General features: G+C 41.4%; 1 protein-coding gene across 2 annotated transcripts; it reads right to left on the reverse strand.

The window, feature by feature from the left end:
- Window positions 1-102: 102 nt before the first annotated feature.
- On the reverse strand, window positions 103-19,748 carry anxa6 (annexin A6). 2 transcript variants are annotated; one of them, XM_080841346.1, is made up of 25 exons: window positions 19,636-19,748; window positions 16,981-17,039; window positions 15,009-15,093; window positions 14,622-14,716; window positions 14,282-14,395; window positions 12,480-12,570; window positions 12,303-12,382; window positions 11,572-11,628; window positions 11,118-11,211; window positions 10,502-10,597; window positions 10,354-10,412; window positions 9,691-9,813; window positions 9,407-9,465; window positions 8,447-8,525; window positions 5,758-5,839; window positions 5,343-5,437; window positions 4,876-4,989; window positions 3,632-3,722; window positions 3,084-3,163; window positions 2,813-2,866; window positions 2,561-2,654; window positions 2,346-2,441; window positions 2,166-2,224; window positions 1,772-1,894; window positions 103-610 (listed from the first exon to the last, which is right to left on the reverse strand). In XM_080841346.1, exons 2-25 carry the CDS (start codon window positions 16,987-16,989, stop codon window positions 551-553), a joined length of 1,989 nt encoding a protein of 662 aa, XP_080697472.1. In that variant the 5' UTR covers window positions 16,990-17,039; window positions 19,636-19,748; the 3' UTR covers window positions 103-550. The 2 variants fall into 2 exon arrangements, with proteins under 2 accessions (XP_080697472.1, XP_080697471.1); XM_080841345.1 differs by having other exon boundaries at window positions 1,757-1,894.
- Between the last annotated feature and the right edge of the window lie 277 nt (window positions 19,749-20,025).

Genomic DNA, 20,025 nt, shown 5'->3' on the forward strand with positions numbered 1-20,025 from the left:
CAAAACAAGTTGTGATGTATGACAAATCGCTTCTCAAAACAAAGGAAAGGAAAATCTATAGCAGAAGGGAAGATAACTTCTCAAAATCACACAAAGGATACATTTGAACAGGTTTTCCTTTTATTTGAAGGGATAGCACTGTTATTTGATGGCTACAGACGGCTAATGCAACAACAGCTACACAACAGCTGTACTAGAACACTCTCAGTAAATCTTCTAGGTTGCTAGGTTTCACAGCTTTCCACAACTGTAATGCCATAAACTTCAAATACATACATACTCCTTAAAAAAAGAACATAAAACAATTACACAATCCCTTTCCAACACAGGGACGGTCAGACACAGTGAGTGATAAAGTATTGCTGGGAAAAGTGCAAGGGTGAAAGGTCACAAGCTTTGGCATTGAGTGGCAGCGGCAAGGGGGGGGGTCATATAGTGGGCCTTCACTTTCCTCCACCCCGGAGCAGTGGACGGTGCCCAGTTCACAGGATGCTTATGGGGTCTGTGTCTGTGTCTGTGGCGGTTGCTGTGGCAACTTGCGTCCAGAGCGTTAGTCCTCTCCACCACAAAGCATGAGCAGGGTTTTGCGGTAGTCACCAGAAGTATCACCCTAAAAAAAAAAGAGGAAGTGGCAATTTTGAATCCAATACAGGGATACATCAATCATATTATTGAAACTACCAAGAGCATCGTTTGCTGACACATGGCGATCGTGACGAAGGTCGCAAAACAAACTGAGTGAAAGTGGAACACCAGACGGGAGGCTAGGCTGGCTGTGACCTCATGGGGCTGTTTGGCCTTTAATTGCGCAATCCTGTGACGGTACCGGGGGCTAAGGCATGGACCACGTTTCATTCAGAAGGAGCTCTCTGAAGCAATCTGACCTTTTGGCAACAAACCACACACGACGCAAACTCAAACGTGGCGTGTAGTCAAGGAAACAGAAGACACAACGGCCAGCCAACACACAATATCATGGCAGTCATGCATCAGCCAGAATTCACACCATCTAAGCTGTTTTATCTCCAGCCTTATCAGCAGCGATCCGCAGTAAGAGTGGTCATTTAGATTTGTTATTCCACTACTTTGATGAGGAAGTGCCATTAGTAAAGATACACTGACTTTACTTAAGCCATAATTAGATCAAGAACCTTTAACCCACAACCATGGTGTCAAATAATGCTTATTCTTAGTGATCGTAGAAAAACTGCCTGAATTAAACCTTTGTCTGAATCTCACAAAAATTATATGATATGATGAATGATGTTCAATACCTATTAGTGTCACTGAATTACCGCTCAAATAATAAAAAAAAAACTATAATATATACTCATCTCTGTACATTTGATATTACTTTTAACATGTAGCACTTAAAATATATATGTTGGTGCATTTTACAAGGAATATTTATACTTTTCTAAATTCTAAAAGCTTTTCATTATGAGCTTCTCAAGCGATGTTACCACAAAGAGTATAGGTTTTTGAGCGCTTCCTGTCACATAAACCCTCATCCGGTCATGCGCAGGCTTCAGAGAGGAAGTCATGCATGCAGGGGAAATTCCTAAACAGCTGTGCTGAATAGGTCCCCATAGGAGTGTGTAGCATGATCTCTTCCTCTCCAAACAAGCAAAAGGGGATGTGCGACATTCAGGGCAATATCTGGTGCAGTAAATATCAGTCCATATCTCATGGTGCAATACATTATCGGTACCGTATCACAGGCGGTGTGACAGAAGACAAGAAGGCCATAACTTACGACAAACGCTTCTACCTGGATGAATTCGTGGAGCGACGCGTCATGCGTCTCTTTGAACTCCTTGCGGATGTTGAAGAGGTCGATCTCACACCTGGACACCATGATGCGAATGAGTGCCCTGTCATCGGTGCCCAAGCCCTTAGGAAGGGAGGAGAGATACAAGCGACACGAGAAAAAAAAACACAAAACATGACACAAAGTCAATATCAAATACTTAAACAGATACAAAGTCAATATCAAATACTTAAGCAGATACAAAGTCAACATCAAATACTTGAACAGATACACAGATAATATAACATCAAATATTCTAATATGTCACATAGTCAACACAAACAGCCATCGCACACATCCACCCATCTGCCATAGTAATTCAAGACAAGACAAGAGACAGATAGAATGCCTCTACCTTCATGGCTTTGTACAAACGGTCTGCAAAGTAGGAGGGCTGGTTCTTAACACTCCTCACTGGATTGAACACAAAAGAGAGTCAATCATAGAGACAGAGGCATTTCATATTGAGCACTTTCTGCTATCTATGCCATTCATTTCAGTCCTTCTTGTCAGTAGTAAAACGTGTAAAGCTTACCAATGGCAAACATGACGTTTTTGACATCTCCTGACATCTCTTTCTTAATGATCTGCTCAATGTCTTTGTTGGAGCATCGGACAAACTCCTGGAACACTGTGGGCCAAAACAACCAGGAGCTCAGCGTTGAGGTCTACACAGCGGTCGATAACGCTACAAGCTATGTTCAGGATTTCATATCGTCTTGAAAGAGACAGATGTTGTGCCTAACTTACCTCTCCTCAGGTGACCGAAGCTCCTGGTGCACAGAATAGTCATGAACTTCACCTCCATCTCGCTAGAGTCATCGTTGCACGCGTCTGCCAGTGCCTGTGAAGACAAACAACAAACCATCTGCATGTTAAAAAATCCTCAACAGGTCCATCCGGTCTTCCAACTGTCCAACCGATTGTAAACATTCATATAATAATGCAATTATTTTAGTGGAAATAAAAGAAAACTTGAATCATTGTATATTTCACACTTACTTTCGCATCTTCCTCTACCCTGTCCATATCTGCTGGCCCTTCCTCTCGCGCCCCCTGGGAAAATAAAATGGCATGGTTCACCATAGAGAAGCCAACACAACAGACATCTTGACATCTGCAGAAGCAGTACTCATGATCAATGGCTAATCAATGATATGAATGATTCATACTTGATAACCTCTAGTATCTGTGTTCTGTTTAATGTATATTTCCATCTGTTTAATGTATATTTCCATCTGTTGTCATGTGTAGAGAAAGGGTCTACACATACCTGCACTAGTGCAACGAGGATCCTGCAGAAGAGACCGGAGGTATCTGATGTGATGGCATCCTCTAGACTCTTCTTATAGGCTGAAATACATTGATTGTCAGTGTTGATGCTTTTCATTGAGATCAGTCTTATGAAGTAAACATTGACACTTTATACAGCAAAGTAATGCTGGGACATTAAGGGACTGAAATGGTATCTTAATCTCTAGGTATGTGTTATGCATATGTATGCTTTGGTGAACATCTGGCACAAAGGCCTTAGATTTGAAATCTCCTCGAAGGGAAAAGAACGTCAGACATCCTGTTTTTACGTGTAATAAATACTGATGCAAGATAAAAATGTAATATGTCTAGAGTCGCTTTACATTTAATTCAAACTTCAAAGAAATATTTCAACACATGAATGCAAATTAGTTCAGGTAATGGTTTCATTAACTTAAAGCAAAACAAAACAAAGACCAAAACCAAAGGAACCGGTCTTAACCATCAAAACCCGCCGCCGTCCGTCTCCTCATGTGGGACGTGTTTCTGTCCCTTCCTGTTGCTCACCTTCCTGGTAGGCTGCACACATGGCGTGGATTTCCTCATTACTCCGCGTCACCAGGATCTCGATTAGAGCGTGTTCATCAGTCCCCGCCCCCTTGGGCACGTAGAGAAAAGACGTTTAAGCAGGCAACTTTATTTTTATTTCTGCGTTTATTTGAAAAGGGACAGTGTACATTGATAAACATTTCCCAGAAAATGTAAATGCACCGGAATTAGCTAGGTTAGCTAGTTTTCATCCCTTGTCCCTGGGCAGGGCATGACAGATTGTACATGAGTTTATGTCCAGTCTAGGTCAACTAGGTCAATCTTTAGTTTATAATGAAAGAATAGTACCCAATATGGACCTGTTTCTGTACTGTACTGTAAAAATGTAAATTTATAATATTCCCTGTATTTTCGAGTATAATGTCATATGATGGGCCTTTAATTGTTGTCCTATTGAAAAAAGGTATTGTGTTATACTAACGTGCTTCTACTATTTTGACGACCCCATTTCAATTGGTGAGGCTAAGCCCAATTTAGAGAATTTAGTGTTCGGTTCAATACAGTTTAACAGCATCACAACTACACCCTCTAAAATAATAACATAACATAAACTGAACATTATAACAATCATGAGCGGGGATTTGAAGGAACTGAGTGAATATACTGTATCTATTTGTAGAAATGTGTTTGGACTGGTAATAACGTTTTCCATAGGAAACCCATTAAAAGCCCATCATATGACATTTTGCCTGAAAATAGAGAGAATATTCTATGGCCACATTGTTTTCAGTATTGGGTCATGGGTTGTTGGGTCATGTCGTTTAACTGCAGATCAAGTCAAGTATGACCACAAAACCATGAGACTACAATTGGTCATGTCTCCAGTCTTCCTGTTGAGCTTTCTGAAGAATTTCCAACACCATGAATGTTAGCTGACGTGCAGTACCTGCGCTGTATGTAAGATGACGTGCGTTATATGCACTGTTTTTCTTCAGAACCAACACTATACATATAAGATGACGTGGTTTATATGCGCTGTTTTCTTCAGAACCAACACTATACATGTAAGCTGACGGGTAGTATATGCGCTGATTTCTTAGAACATACAAGTGGGGGAATGAGTCAGTTTAGGCATGATAAACACAGCATACAGATATGTATCTCCCACTCTGTCTCTCTCTCTCTCACACACACACACACACACACACACACACACACACACACACACACACACACACACACACACACATATGCCAGCTTACTTCCATGGCTTTCTTCATCATCTTAGCATCAAACTCAGGTGGAGTCATCATCAAAGCCAAGACCAGTCTGCACAGGTTCTTAGAAAGCTCAGATTTGAGGTCGGCCATGAGGTCCTGAGAGAAAGGAAGGTTATAATACTGTGTATTAGATTAGATTCAACTGTTATTGTGCAATGTAATTATATTGCAATTATAATACATTCTGAAAGAAAACCCTTATATAGTCTCTTTATACAGTCTGAAGGAGCTCGGTACTTGATAACAAAGTGAAAAGTTAATCATTGCTTTTTTTTTTTTTTTTTGCTTCTTAGTGGTTGTAATCAGCTCAAGCGCTGCCAGTTCAGGTGATTTCCAGGGTGGATGTGTGTGTGTGATTATAATGATGGCTGCTTCCTTGTGCACCCTTTTTACAGCTCGAATGGAAAGCACCAATGTGAAGCGTGCCATGACTGCCATGAGCATCTTACCCTTCCCAGGAGGGACTTAAAGACCTGTCTGATCTCCTGCCTCTGCTCATTGCTCCTCTGTGCCACGATGTCGATGATGATGTCTTCATCTGTGCCTGATGACGGTGGAGAAACACAGATGCTGGGCCATGCAGTCTCAGTGACCACTACCTCAAATGACTATTAGACAATGCTGTTACACTCGTAAAATGGCCGCCTGCTGTCAAGGATGTGGCTTATGGGAGTTAACTTCCATAGTTGGAAACACATTTAAAAATGGCCTGTTATTGCCTGATCTTTACACTGTATGTTGTCTGATCATTATCCTGTCTTTCTCCACTTTCCTGTCCAAATAAAGGCATTTAGTCCCCCTCCCGTAGGTTAAAATATGTTTCTATTAATTAATTCATTTATTTTTAAAAGGCATTTAGCTTACCAAAGCCCTTCATTGCTTTTCGTAGGTCCTGGGCATCACTGGATGGGTCGAAGTCTGAAGCGGGGCAGAGCGTTCCTCTTGGCTGCGCACAAGAGAAGATAATGGGGTGAGTTTGGACGAGCAAGAGAGGATAACGGGTTGAGTTTGGAAGAGCATGAAACAAAGCCACACATGCACACCAAGGCATCATGATGAGCCACTGCATCTTTCAACAACCTGAGGCACAAAGTTTTAGTGGGCTGCATCGTCCCTATACAATCCTAGGCTTGGCACAAGTACATAATACAAGACCTGTATCTATACAGAGATGATGCAGTTCATATTGGTATCTAATAATCTCAATATTAATGACTTGTTATTTATATTATATCAGAATTATTTGTCTATCTATCTAGTTATGAATCTGAATATCTATATATCATCTAAACCACATGTACTTTCAAAATACATTTTAATGATCAACTATACAGTATCAGTAAATACAAATATTTTTGGTAATGTGCTACTTCAAATATTTATTTTGTAATTTTGTATAGGGGTGTTGTAATGTATCCAACGATATGACTTATAGTGATCTTATAGTGTTAATTTAGATAGGATGAACCCTCTCAAGCAGGCACATGTATCTGTGTACGCGGAGACAGACACACACACGCTCACACTCAACAATAACTTCACTTCCGTAATGAAATTTCCGAATGCAAGGTTCAAAAGGGCAGAAGTATTAGCTTAACAGACCAAAGCACAATGGCCTGCTTTGTACATATGTGAATCGGAATGTCTGTCTCTCACATATGGGTCTGTATGTACGGTCAGAAGTCTCATTGTTCTTCATTTCAAAGTCTCACACCAGAAATCAGTGGTACCCTGTGGAGGATTGGGTGCACACACATAACCAGTTATTGTCAAAGGACATGTCTGCACCTCCTGGGAAGAGCTAACTCAGTTAGACAGATACGCAGCCGGCCAAAAATGCCATCTGCTTGAAACACCGGGCTTTTTGAGGCCAGGGACCAGGTGACAGATTGCGGAGGGAAAATGGCCCTGTTCCAAGGTCTCATTTTTAAACTGCGCAGACGGCACAGAAACCACTTTAGAAATAACCTTACATCTAATCAGTCACCAGTTTATGCTGAACATGGAAGATGACACAGTGGTGGACTAAACATATTCAAAAGTGGAGAGCGAAGACGCAGAACAACAAGAAGAGGCATGTTTGATTGATACCTAGGACGCATCTGTTGACAAAACAAAAGTAGATGACAAATGGACTGCATTTATATGAGTTTTCCACCATAAGACTACCCAGAATGCATTGCACGTCATGCTTTGGTTCTAGCTATGGCTGATGCTAGCATTCATAGGCCTGCTTGTTGTTGCTAGAGAGAGGTTTGGGTGTGAGTAAAAACAGCCAGAAGGAAGAGCCAGGCCTACAATGGATGACCTAATTAGTGTTTACTGTAATTTGGCTTTTATTTTTAACTTTGTGTTATTATTTTTTAAATATAACTTACATGTTGACTTTCTTTGATTGTGTGCTAAGGCCACACAGGCGGGTGGGGTGGCATGCTGCTGAACAGTGAGTGTGTAAACAGAGCAGAGGGCTGCTTGGGAGAGGTCACTTGAGGTCACCTGAGGTGAGGCACTCATGCCATGCTAGCCTGGAGGAGGACTTTACAGAAAAAAGTAGCTGTGTGTGCAAACAGAAAAAAAGTGTGTCTGAGGTTATTTGTCTGTATATGGCCACAAAGGGCATGTGTGTCTGTATAAGTGCTTCTGTGCGTGTTTGTGCGTGTGTGTGTGTGTGTGTGTGTGTGTGTGTGTGTGTTTGTGTGTGTGTGTATGTGTGTGTGTGTGTGTCTGTACACATGTATGTGTATGTGTATTGAAAGAGTTGTAAATCAGAATCATTATTCATATATATCTTATAGTTAGAATCAGATTCACACAGAAAAGTATCTTAACGATATCTCAGTTCCTTGCATGTCTGTACTCTGTGGTCTGTCTTAAGGCTGAGAAGTCTATGAAAGGTTTTTCCCCCTAGACTTTCTGCCTGTCTGCAAGGTCAGAGTTGTTCTGTTATTCTTTGCATGCTCTGTCACAATCAGGACAGCCTTCATTAACTTAGCATGTTGCCTCTTTGGTTGGAAAGTGGTCGCATATCATATCTATGTATGATAGTGTCTATTGATTATGACCCTCTCCTGTCAACCTGATAGGATCCTTCAACTCAGACTATTTAGAGATGTTGGTGAATCTTATCTTTTTGTGAAGCTAACCTCTCCATCTGTGAACAGCCAAATGAATAAAGCCTTGTTTACTGATTGGTCACCGTTGTCTGACTGAGTCTCTAAGTCTGTGGTAGAAGAATTACCATCAGTATGTGTGCATATGTGTGTGTGTGTGTGTTTCTGCCAGTCTGTGTTCCTGTGTGTATACATGTGTATTTGTGTGTGTGTGTATACGTGATTCTGCCAGTCTGTGTTTCTGTGTGTATACATGTGTTTGTGTGTGTGTGTGTGTGTGTGTGTGTGTGTATGTGTTTCTGCAAGTCTGTGTTTTTGTGTGTATATATGTGTGTGTGTGTGTGTGTGTGTGTGTGTGTGTGTGTGTGAGTGAGTGAGTGAGTGTGTGTGTGTGTGTGTGTGTGTGTGTGTGTGTGTGTATGTGTCTGTTTTTGTCTATGTACCGTAATTTTGGTCATGGCACTGATTTCCCACATCTTGTAGGCGATCTGGGCAGCTTCTGGGAAGAACTCTCCAGCCAGGCTGTAGACAAAAGAGAAAAGTGAAACAGAGAGATGGAGTCACATTGCAGCATAAATCATCTTGTCATTAAGGCTACACTATCTAGGGCCTATGCAGTCAGACGATCCCATACACTACAACACAAGACATAAGGTGTTTTGCAATGACACCTGCTATAAAAGCACTTTCGTATTTCATTTTCATTTTTCGACTGTTTTTCAAGAGCAGGTTTCTGAACACCTATACGCCAGTGCCTCACTTCAGTAAAATGGAACAAAAAACACTTTTTGATTTCTCTGTGTTTTTCCCCTAGCTTCGGTCTTAGTTCATTTTTTGTCAAGGACCCATGGTCATATCCGAGATAGGATCAGGAGGCCCAGAGAGTCCGCAAAGCTGGTGGGATATTTCCCTGGAACTGGCCCAAACACTTTTTAGTGCGTGCAATTTTCCAACAAAAGGCCTTCCAACCTTTAATTGAGAAATAATTAATCTTTAGTTACTGAACTTTACTAATAGCATCATGATATTTTGTGCCACCGTATTATCTACAAAGTAAACAAAAAAAACAATAGAAGGTTACATATTGTCATATTTTTTGTTTACGATATATTAAAGTATTCGTTGCTTCATGTGACTGTAATTTCTACATTTCAAGTAGCATGTCATTTCGAGGGTCTGTGAGGATTAAAATGAAGTACTGTAAAACTGAGTAAGCAAACTACTTTACCACCTCAACAAAGTCAGCCATCAGACAGTCAAGGTTGGAAATATACATATGATAAAGTAAATGTCACCACCTACTGCCTGGCATGAGTCACTACAACTTGCACGCTTTCACACAGAACTTTTTTTTCTCTGCAAAGTCAACACAAAAAGATTCTTTTCACAAAAGAGAGACTCACTCATCATCTCCTCCACACAGCTTCAGAAGGGTTCGCTTATATTCCCCAGAGGTGTCATCCTATGGGGTGTACAGATTTCATGTAAATTACACATGCAGTTTTATTCAAAGCAGCCAATTGCTTTGAAGATGTTGCAGTTTCTATGCCAATCACAACTGTATAAAAGAACATGATAGAGACAATAACTAGAGCCAACTACACATTCTAATGCGTTGAAACAAGTTCTGATCATGCAGTGGTTTATTATATGAAATCTGTGAAATGCATCCGGGAAAAAATCCAACCTGGATCATGTTGTAAAGGGACTTCTCATAGCGCAGACGGAAGCATTCCCTGATGTCCAGCATGTCGATTTCGGCACGGGACACCATGATCCGGATCAGTGTGTCATCAGCTGTGCCCAAACCCTGGAGGGATACACAGATAACACCACGCAAGTCTATCATTACTGTGTGCAGGTGTGAAAATACTAACAGCTATGGTGACAAACATACCTGTTTATATACATACATACATTCAAACATACTTACTGTACATACAGTACAAACAAACATACAAGTTAACATGTATACATACACACATACAAACATACATACATACATACAGTACATACATACAAACAGTACATACATACACACATACATACATACATACATACATACATACATACATACATACATACATACATACATACATACATACACACATACATACATACATACATACATACATACACACATACATACATACCTACATACATAAGTACATACATAAGTACATATATACAAACATACAGTACATACAGTGCATACATACATACCATACATACAGCACATACATACATTCAGTACATACAGTCCATACACACACACACACACACACACACACACACACACACACACACACACACACACACACACACACACATACGAGGCATGACAACTCACCTTCATGGATTTGTAGAGACGCCTGGCAAAGAACATGGGCACACTCCTGATACACTGAACTGCATAAGAGAGGAGGGTCAAGAAGACGTTCACAGATCTGATAAAGTAGTGAGAATACATGACATTTTTTTGGGTAACTAAGACATACCGACAGCCAGCATTAGTCTCTCAAAATCCCCAGAGAGTTCACTCCTGAGGCTTTCCTCAATAGACTTCTCTGCAATCTTCTGGTACTCATCAAACACTGCACACAGACACAAAACAAACACAAAACACCTTAGTAGAAAATGCAGAAATGTAATGTTTTAATCATGATTATTATTTTATTTGTGTATAATATTAGTTAAGACTGAGCCCAAAACACTGGCTCTAGAGAGGGCCATTTGCCTTTTTATGGCACATGATGGCCACTGCAGGGTTCTCCTACACTCCTAAAAAGGGAGGGGTATTCAGTTGGTTGCAATTCAGCAATCTTACCACTAGATGCCACTACATCCTACACAATTCAGCTTCAACACTAAACATCTAATACTAACACTAGACATCATGTATTAAAACAGAGGCTTAAATCATAAACATGTATCACATAATGCAGGGTCAGGGTCAATTGGCCTGAGAGGGAGATATCACAGTTATGTGCAAATGGGTCTCACACATACACACAGACAGAGAGAGAGAGAGAGAGAGAGAGAGAGAGAGAGAGAGAGAGAGAGAGAGAGAGAGAGAGAGAGAGAGAGAGAGAAAGAAAGAAAGAGCCATCTTACCCAGCCTGAGATGGTTGACGCTCCGGTTTCCCAGCAGCATGATGAACTTGGCCTCGTCTGTGCCCCACTGCTCCTCGCCTGCACTGTACAGGTGCTATAACCACCAGGGGGCGACACTCAGCTCAGACTAAGACACCACAGTCCTCAAACAGCTCACTGACCAGAGGCCCAGATGTCTATGTTTCCTTTGGCCAAAGGGCCCAACTGGATTCATGAGCTGAGCTCTTATCTTAGGCAAATATGTTGTAGAGGACTTACACTGTCTCTGGAAAAACTACCAAAATCCTGCCAAAAGTTTGCTGCATAACACTTTTTAAGGTATTGTCAATCAAGTGGCTTTTTTTTTACCATTACAGCGATAAAATATATAAAGACGTGCTGTTATAGTTCATTGTTGTGATGTTCTCCCACTGGAGCCTGACAGATGTTCTTATAGGGAGTCTGGTTCACACACCTGTGCATCCTCCTCCACTAGGTCCTCATACACGACTTCGTCATCCTCTCTGGTCCCCTGGCGAAGCGAAGCAAACCAAACATCACATTCAGCTTCTCATTCGAACACAGCGACATGCTGTTGTATACAACGTGCTAGAGTATACAACTTGTGTTTACAGGGTCCTTTGTCAGACACTGGCCACCAACTAAATTCTGACCAATGAAGTAGTGGAGTGTTATGCTCCGTAGGCCAATGAGGAGTCGACACGTCACAAACACAGACACATTTCTATGATGTACTATAGCTAGTTGTACACCCACACTGTCATTCAGAGCCAACTGTGAAACACGGAGCAAAACACAAACACTTGAGTCCTGTTGGACTCCGATCCATACAGTATGTTACAGTCACATTTAAGATTGACAGCCCAGCCGCTCCAGTGAAATTACTCAAGCAAGCATAAGGAAATTAATTTCAAATCCCATTCATCAAAAGGATAGAGTGAAATAAACTAGCGATGGTCATTATTCACTAAGACTCTCATGCAGCTTAATGGGTTTTCATGTACAGTAGATCAAAACACTCAAAACAGAATCTAGGTTTCAAGACAGCCATGATATGTATCTCCTCTGTGACGTTTAGCATTAGCTGGAGTAATCTTTTATACAGTTGAACACAAAACATGCAACAATTTTTAATGTTAGAACCTCATTTGTCTGAATGAGGGTGCTATCTTGTGTCACGCTCACCTGGAGTAAAACAACCAGCATTTTCTTAAAGTGTCCTGAAGTGTCGCCAACAACACTCTCCTCAAGGTCTTTGCCATAGGCTGCAATCACATAAAGACATCAACATTCAATAAAACTCCATTACCCATGGTACCTTGCGTAAAGGTACTTAAATGTTTTCATGGGGACAATTCTCACCATCTTTATAGGCCTCCGTCAGAGCATGTACCTGCTCATTGGTTCTGGAGGCCATGATCTCAATCAAGCATTTCTCATTAGTCCCAGCTCCCTGAAAGAAAACACAGACAAGATCAAACTCTTCTACACTCATCTTAAAGAGGGCCTATTATGCTTTTCCAGTGTTTCCCTTTCCTTTTAGTGTGTTATGTATGTTACACAGCCCAAAGTAACACCCCAGAGGGAGTAACTCTTTCCTACAGGGACCACTTTTCTCAGCTGTCCAAATTTTCTCCGACGCCTTGTTGGATTTCTAGCCCTTTTTCTTTGTTACAAGATGATCCAATCTCATAACACAATATCTATTGCCCGCCTAGCTGCCTAATCAGACCACACTGGGCTCATCGGAACAGAGGGCTTAAAAACACAGGACCTCTTACAGAGTGTTTCAGACCGAGGGTGAATAGAGATGGACTTTATGAGGAAAATTATATGTTTTGGAACACTGAAGCATGTAATTCTATTTGAGTAGACCAGAGGTGTCAAACTCATTTTCACCCTGGGCCACATCAGCATTATGGTTGCCCTCAGGGCGGGTTGAAACTTTAAGACTGTATAAATGTTACCACTCCCTAAAATATTGCTAAATAACTGTCTCTGCAGTTAGTTATTGTTTATTCAAGTGTAAAAATATTGTACATGCATTTATATAAATATTAAAATATATGTAAGCACATTTCTCTGTAATTACAACATAAATTCTTTTGATTTAGGGTTAAGACACCTGCATTTCTCTATCAAAGATCAAACTTTTAAAGTGAAGAACAAAGACAAATATGAAACAGAATTTTACAAATATTACATTAACTTTGTTCAAAGCTTTTTTGTTAAAACTATAGTACAATAAAAAAAAAATTGTGACCTGCTAAGAACATGTGTGACAAATGTGTCATTTTACAAAAACAAATGGCTACAGACAGCCTTGCAGAGGACATACTATCAACTAATGAGAGGTTTTGATTAAAGAAAACATTTGGCTGTATGAACACATACAACTGTAAACACACTGAATACATTGTCTGTGCCTCAACAGCTAATGAAAAAGCCACATGACTGCTTGCCTCTTCGGCTAGTTGTGTTGTTAAATTGCCTGCTAGTTCCTTAACTAGGTCTGTAATAGTGAGGAAAATAATGTTTTGGAACACTGAGGCATGTACATCTATTCTAGTAGACCCCAAAAATAAAATGATGAACATTGAAAATGAGCATAATAGGTCCTTTTTCATATCACAGTGAATATCTCTGTGTTTATTCTAAAAAGCCCACTCACTGCTTAAGTAGGTAGACTAAAATGCAGACTGACTATATCTGTATACTAAATTACACACAGAACCACAGGTCAGCCACTACAGATTATATAAACACCCATGCACTTAACTTTCCATGCCCCCACACTTACCTCCTGAACCCAGCATTGAAAGCATAGACGCACAAAAACAACAAGTTAAGAGGATAAACATTGACTGCAAACATGTATGAAAGTACGAGCGGCAAAGCAAGACGACAACTGAGACAAGTAGGCAAAGACATAACAAACATCTGGACATGCATGAGAAGCACACATAGCTACTTTTGACTATATTTGGATAAAGTAAACTTCAACACAACCATTTGTCTTAGAGGTTATATTAATGCTGGCAGACCCACATGATATGTGGTGTGTGAGTAAAAGCTGTATGTATTAGCAAAGGTAAGACCAAATGCTCTAGCATAGAGGTTCATAAAGCTGTTTGCAGCTGAATCAGCCTGATTATACTTTGTACCTTAACGGCGTCTTTCATCTCTTTGGCATCGTGATATGCTGGAGGTCTCATCAATGCGATGATCAGGCGTTCGAACTTGCCAGTCAGCTCATATTTCAGATCATCTATCAGGTCCTGAAAGAGAGAGATTGTTGTACGCATGCATAGCTCACAGTCCTTGGTATTCGCCATGCCATGGTATGCTGACTCAGTTGTGGTGTGGGCCTGAAAATGTTGCTCCATTCTATTGTCCAGCCTGAGAAATTCTGAGGCATATTTCCTGATGCAACAGGTCAGTATTCTGGAAAACAATCCTCAAACATTTGTCCTCTCAAAGCGTTTTGTGTTCAACTACATTTACCTTTCCGTAGAGAGATTTGTAGGATGCTCGAATCTCTTGTCTTTGGGCATTGCTTCTGGAAGTGATCAGATCCAAAATGGACTCTTTGTCGCTGCCTGTGGAATATGGAACATTCACGTCAGAGCACTGAGCCACACACGTCAGTTCCTGCCTGGCTACAGTCAAATGTATCCAAGCACTTTTGTGCACAAGTAAAACACAAGGGAGCATTATAAATAGGCCTTTCAACAAACACATTAGCTGAAGTCCGGTGATGTCACCTCAAAGGTGTTCTGTTTAGAGATCCCTTTCATGCATAATAAGAAGGGAAGGAGAAAATTGTACTTCAGAAGGATAAGAAAAAACAAATGATATTGGCAGAATGATATCGGCACCATGTTTACTCACCAAAGCCTTTCATGGCATTGAACAAGGCCTCTGCATCGGCGTTGCCATCAAAGTCAGGGTGACAGGTAATTGTGCCTCTGTATTCCTGTGGAGGGAAGACAGCGCTGGTTCACCTGCATTATCTGTCACAGCCGACTATATACTCTCAAATGACAACGGGATGACTACGTGGAATGGGTGTAGTTATCTAGTCTCATGAAACCAAAATGCCTCATTGTACCTTTATTTAAAGGTAATACGCTTTACTCTCAAGAACAACCATTCTAAATGTCTGGCTTGCTAAACAGGCACCAAATACGGGAATTGTAAGGTTGAAATGCTGACCTCTCAAATACGTGCCTTCTCCATAGCCTGTGTGTTATACCATAGACTGTAATTTATGTATCATTATAATGAGTCACCGAAGCCCACTTCTGCAAAAGACAATGCCTGCACTCTCTAATAATGATTTACACTAGATTTCATTGTGGATAGTCTGCTCACACAGGCTTGATATTCTGATATATAATGTCTTCTGTCCTGGTTACATTTAATTGAGGGGTTGACTTTTTTTTGTCAGACAAGGAGACCTAACAAAGTCTAAATCACACAACAATATAGATATCCCCAGCATACTAGACAGTTGCTCTGACAGCCATGTTCGAGGAAGAGAGAGAGAGAGAGAGAGAGAGAGAGAGAGAGAGGGGTGGCTGAGTCTGGGAGGGGGCTGTGAGAGAAGTCTGGAAGGCCTGGAGGAGAACTGACAGGCAGACAGCTGACACCTGTCATATTCGGCTGCAGCTGCCCTGGTGCTGTGAGCGCGTGTGTGTGTGAGAAAGAGAGAAAGGTAGAAGGAGAGCGGAAAGAACAGTCGGCCTTTCCCCAGCATGTTGCGTAACCAGTACATGTGTGTGTTGCAGGGCCTTATGGATGAGTGAAGTGCATGAACATACGTTATGTGGTTGTGTGTTTGGTGGGTGCTGGGGTGAAATGGTGTCACCTTACTGACATAACTCTCCCTGTTCGTTCTGTAAAGCTGAAGCAGCGGGGGGTTCTGTGACCGGCTCACCTCACCACACACAGGCTGCCATCTGCCTCTACATCTTTGACTCTCCCAACAGGTTCTCCTCCCTTAGTTTTCCCCTCATTACTACATACAGACACACAGCTTTAGTGTCCCCCTCAGTACTACACACAGACACACAGCCTTAGTTTCCCCCTCATTACTACACACAGACACACAGCCAAAGTCCTCCTCTCCAGGCCTCACTGCACATACTCACTGAGGCACGCATCCCTCAGTAAGACAGCTGTACTGCTGAACAACGCCCCCGACAACAGGCTCTTAGCAACAGCCATAACATAAGTAAACATTTGTCGTGACCACTGTACTTACAGATGTATATGTAGGGCTTAGTATAACACAGTGAAACAGTTCAAATGGAGGGAATGATTAGTCACGCTTGTATTTTATCTTTTTTAAACATGAACATTATCATAACGTTATTTCTCATTTTTAAGTTTCTCTGTTTCATTTTGTTTACCCTGACACTCATTTCTCCAATGAGCAACTCACTCTCATCTTACTACCAATCTATAAAACAGAAAAAATGAAGAGCTGCTTCAACCGTGTGCTAAGATGTACTCAACTTTTTCACTTCAAATTAATTTCTTATGACTTATTTTTGTATTTGTTTCACATTTAACTTCTGTTGGTTTACATTCATACCCCCATTAGGATGAGGCCCTATTCTTGGGTCATGACACTAAAGCATCTCTGATATCCTACACTTCCTGCTGGACAATGAGTGGACAATAGCCTCCCCCATGGGTCTGTGTCTCACAGTAGCATCTCGACTCACTCGTGATTGTGTCCACACTCCACTCAATGACTAATTAATGCCATCTCATAAAGCATGATACAGCTCCCTCTTCCTGGCCATTGTTGTGTCACTTTAAACGCTGTGGATCTGATGGAAATGTAAGTCCTCACCTTGCCCATGGTTGGTTGACGTGGAGTTGTTGATGGGGAATGATGCACTTCTCTTGAACCTAGAAAGAGAGTGTAGAATTGCCTGAAATCAGATGTATTTCTATATAATGATCAACGGTTCATCAATTTCAGCTATACACAACAAAAGATGTTACATTTCTTGTGCTATTGGTTGGGGACACACGCAAGTACTCATACCCAAGAACGTAGCCTAAGTATTATTACAACAGGGTGTACTACAATCAGCATACCCATACCTAACAATACAATTCACCTTCCTTCCTCAGTGTTTCGTTGAATTAGGCCCACGACACCGCCATTAGGCTCAACTGTGGTGTCTGGCATCTCAGACCCCCTCCCTTTCACACTCACAATGATTAGGACATTCTCAAAAAGAATTCACATGCGTATCTCAGTGTCTGAACTATGCACTGCTTAATTATCTAAACATCACTTTCATTATATCATGACATGCCATAGGATATCCAGGGTAAGGGGTGGGAGGGTGGGGGAACCCCCCTGGGATTACAAACCCAGATGAGGGTAAGGGAATAAATAGGATACCAACCCTGGCCATAACCACTGGGTTGCTTTTTCAGCAGCCTCATGCAAGTCCATTAAAGCTCCTTTAAGTGACCATCCTCGAAAAACACAAAATCCAACAGAAGAGCTAAGGCATACAACGCCTCTAACACCTATCTCCATTGGTCTTGTATGTGCTTGCCCATCTTGTTCGGTTGCTTCTGATACCCCATGCTTCCCAACTGCCCCCTACCCAAACCCTGCTCTTCAGCTCTGTACCTGCCCAATGGTATCCCGCTATATCGCACTGTAATGCACATTGTACACGTTGAACTACTTCTCATGGATTCCACCTCCCCCTTGTTTTCACCGTTGGAGCAGTGTTCCTGACTTTTGGATCCTTAGAACGTGACAAAGTCATCTCCAGGCTGGTCTTAGCACATTTGAACTCCCACACCAGGCTGGTCATTAGCAACTCCAAAATACCTTTTCTACACAATGCTAGAGTACTAGTGCTACAGACAACGTGGAACCCCACAGCATTTACTTGCAACTTCATACACAGTCAAATGCCACCTTATGTGTGGCAAAAGCCCACATTGCAAGCACAACAATTACATTTCTATAGATAGCCTTAACAATAAATGATCTAAGCTCTTCAACCAGTCCTCAGTCACTCAACGTGGTATTGTACCACCTGCCTAAACTCTTAAGGGGTTTCTCAACAATAGAAGGAAACACCTCATTATAAAAAACTCTCCTCCAACAATTTCCCCTTACTGATACACTTCTCTACATTTGCTAGGTTTCACTTTAACTTTAGTTTCTGTCTCAATGTGCACAAACTTTAAGTAGATAGCGAAGATAGTATGGGTTATGTGAGCTGGGTGATCTACTGTCCATCCAACCATTTGTTTGACATCATCCATAACTGCACCTAAACAAATGCTCCACTAAAACACTAGAGAGCATTGCAATAAAGGGAGAGGCATAACTAACCCACCCGATCCATTCCCAAGTAAGTATATTTCGGTATCGTGTCCACACCCACATGAAGCAGGCCTGTGTATGATAGCGAACAGCTTTTCCTTCTCAGCCCCTCTCTCAACCCACACTAAGTCATCCAAAATGACACGTTAGTGGAAAGCAAGTTTGGCAAAGAGCCTCGCAGGCGAAGCAACGGCCACGTTTTCCAAAAAGGGAACATTTTGGGAACTCCCACCCAGGTCTCACAATACTGTCTTTCACACCGGCATCTCCAGCATGGCTCAAATCAGGTTCATTTAATAAGGAATGAAATTAAGTTTTGCAAAAGCTCAGTCCTTGTGCTGTCCACATTTACAGGGTGTGTAATGGTTCAGCCACGCTGCAACCATACAGAGAAGTGCAGCTCAGTTGTATGAACTGTATGAAAAGCAATGAACGGCCTCTGTGGAGTTCCTTCAGTCACCTGGTCTACTTTCTGGTCTAAAAATCACGTGGCCTGTGCAACAAACTCTTACTTTAGGTTGATACACAGGTATAAAAAAGTCAGGGTTTTGAAACCAATATGAGTAAGTGAAAGTAATATTATAACAAAGACAAAACACACTGCAGCAGATCTCATCACACTGAGAAATTAACATTGAAACTGAAATTTACTGGAGAAGGATTCTGATATCCACTGATGATATAAATAATGACAAGACCTAAATCATGCCCTAGAGTTTGAGAAAAGCATATATTCAGTCTATGCCTCATTTAATACAACAGGGCCTGTAAAGAGAGTATGCCTGAGATGTGGGGTGAAGGAGTCCTCTGCCACACCCAGTGCTGATCTCAGGAGATCTCTCTGTCCTTAAATATTAAATCAGCATTAAAAAGCGGCTGTCCTGCCACTAACACCAAAAAGATGTCACTGCCATTCAGCATAGACATCGTTTCATTTTCCATTAACTCAAAAGTAGGTTAAAAGTTGCTTCCAAAATTATAACTTTTTACATGCTTAGCATTTCCAACGCTAGGCCACATTTTGACATCTGCCACATTTGATCACCTCTGCATACACTATATTGAAACCCCGACTTAAAGCAAAGACATTAGATACATGTAATGTACAGCATATGTTAAAAAAATCTCACAATTTGTGCCTACCTTTGTAACTTTATGCGTCTCAGTCGACTCAGCTTATAACGGTCTGGTCTGCCCTCACTCCGTGCAGCTGAGAATATCCAAATTGTCATCGGCTGTTCGCCGGTAGGTGTCTGACGTAATACATGCAGTGGACGTTGCGTCGAGGAAGAGGGGTTACCAGTTTCCCGGCAGTCATATGGTTTTCCTACAGGAATATACCATCTGAACTTGTGGAGGAATGTTGATAGAAAACCATGTGATGATTTGTCACCTTCTTTACCGACCTTGTGCTGATCCCCGCTGGAGATTCAGCTCTCGACTTAGATCTGCGTTGCTCGTAGCTCTGCAGACTGCAGTACAGTGTGCCATGAGGACTTTGCTGACTATGCTTATGGTCAAAAGGCTGCTAAA

This window comes from Sprattus sprattus (assembly GCF_963457725.1).
Source record: "Sprattus sprattus genome assembly, chromosome: 6".
NCBI classification, from domain to species: domain Eukaryota; kingdom Metazoa; phylum Chordata; class Actinopteri; order Clupeiformes; family Clupeidae; genus Sprattus; species Sprattus sprattus.

Bases quoted from the DNA above. Each gene is read 5' to 3' on its own strand.
- anxa6 (XM_080841345.1), bottom strand. The intron at 9,814-10,353 runs GTGAGTTGTCAT...GTATCCCTCCAG, and splicing joins GTCTCTACAAATCCATGAAG to GGTTTGGGCACAGCTGATGA. The intron at 4,990-5,342 runs GTAAGATGCTCA...CCTTTCTCTCAG, and splicing joins TTAAGTCCCTCCTGGGAAGG to GACCTCATGGCCGACCTCAA.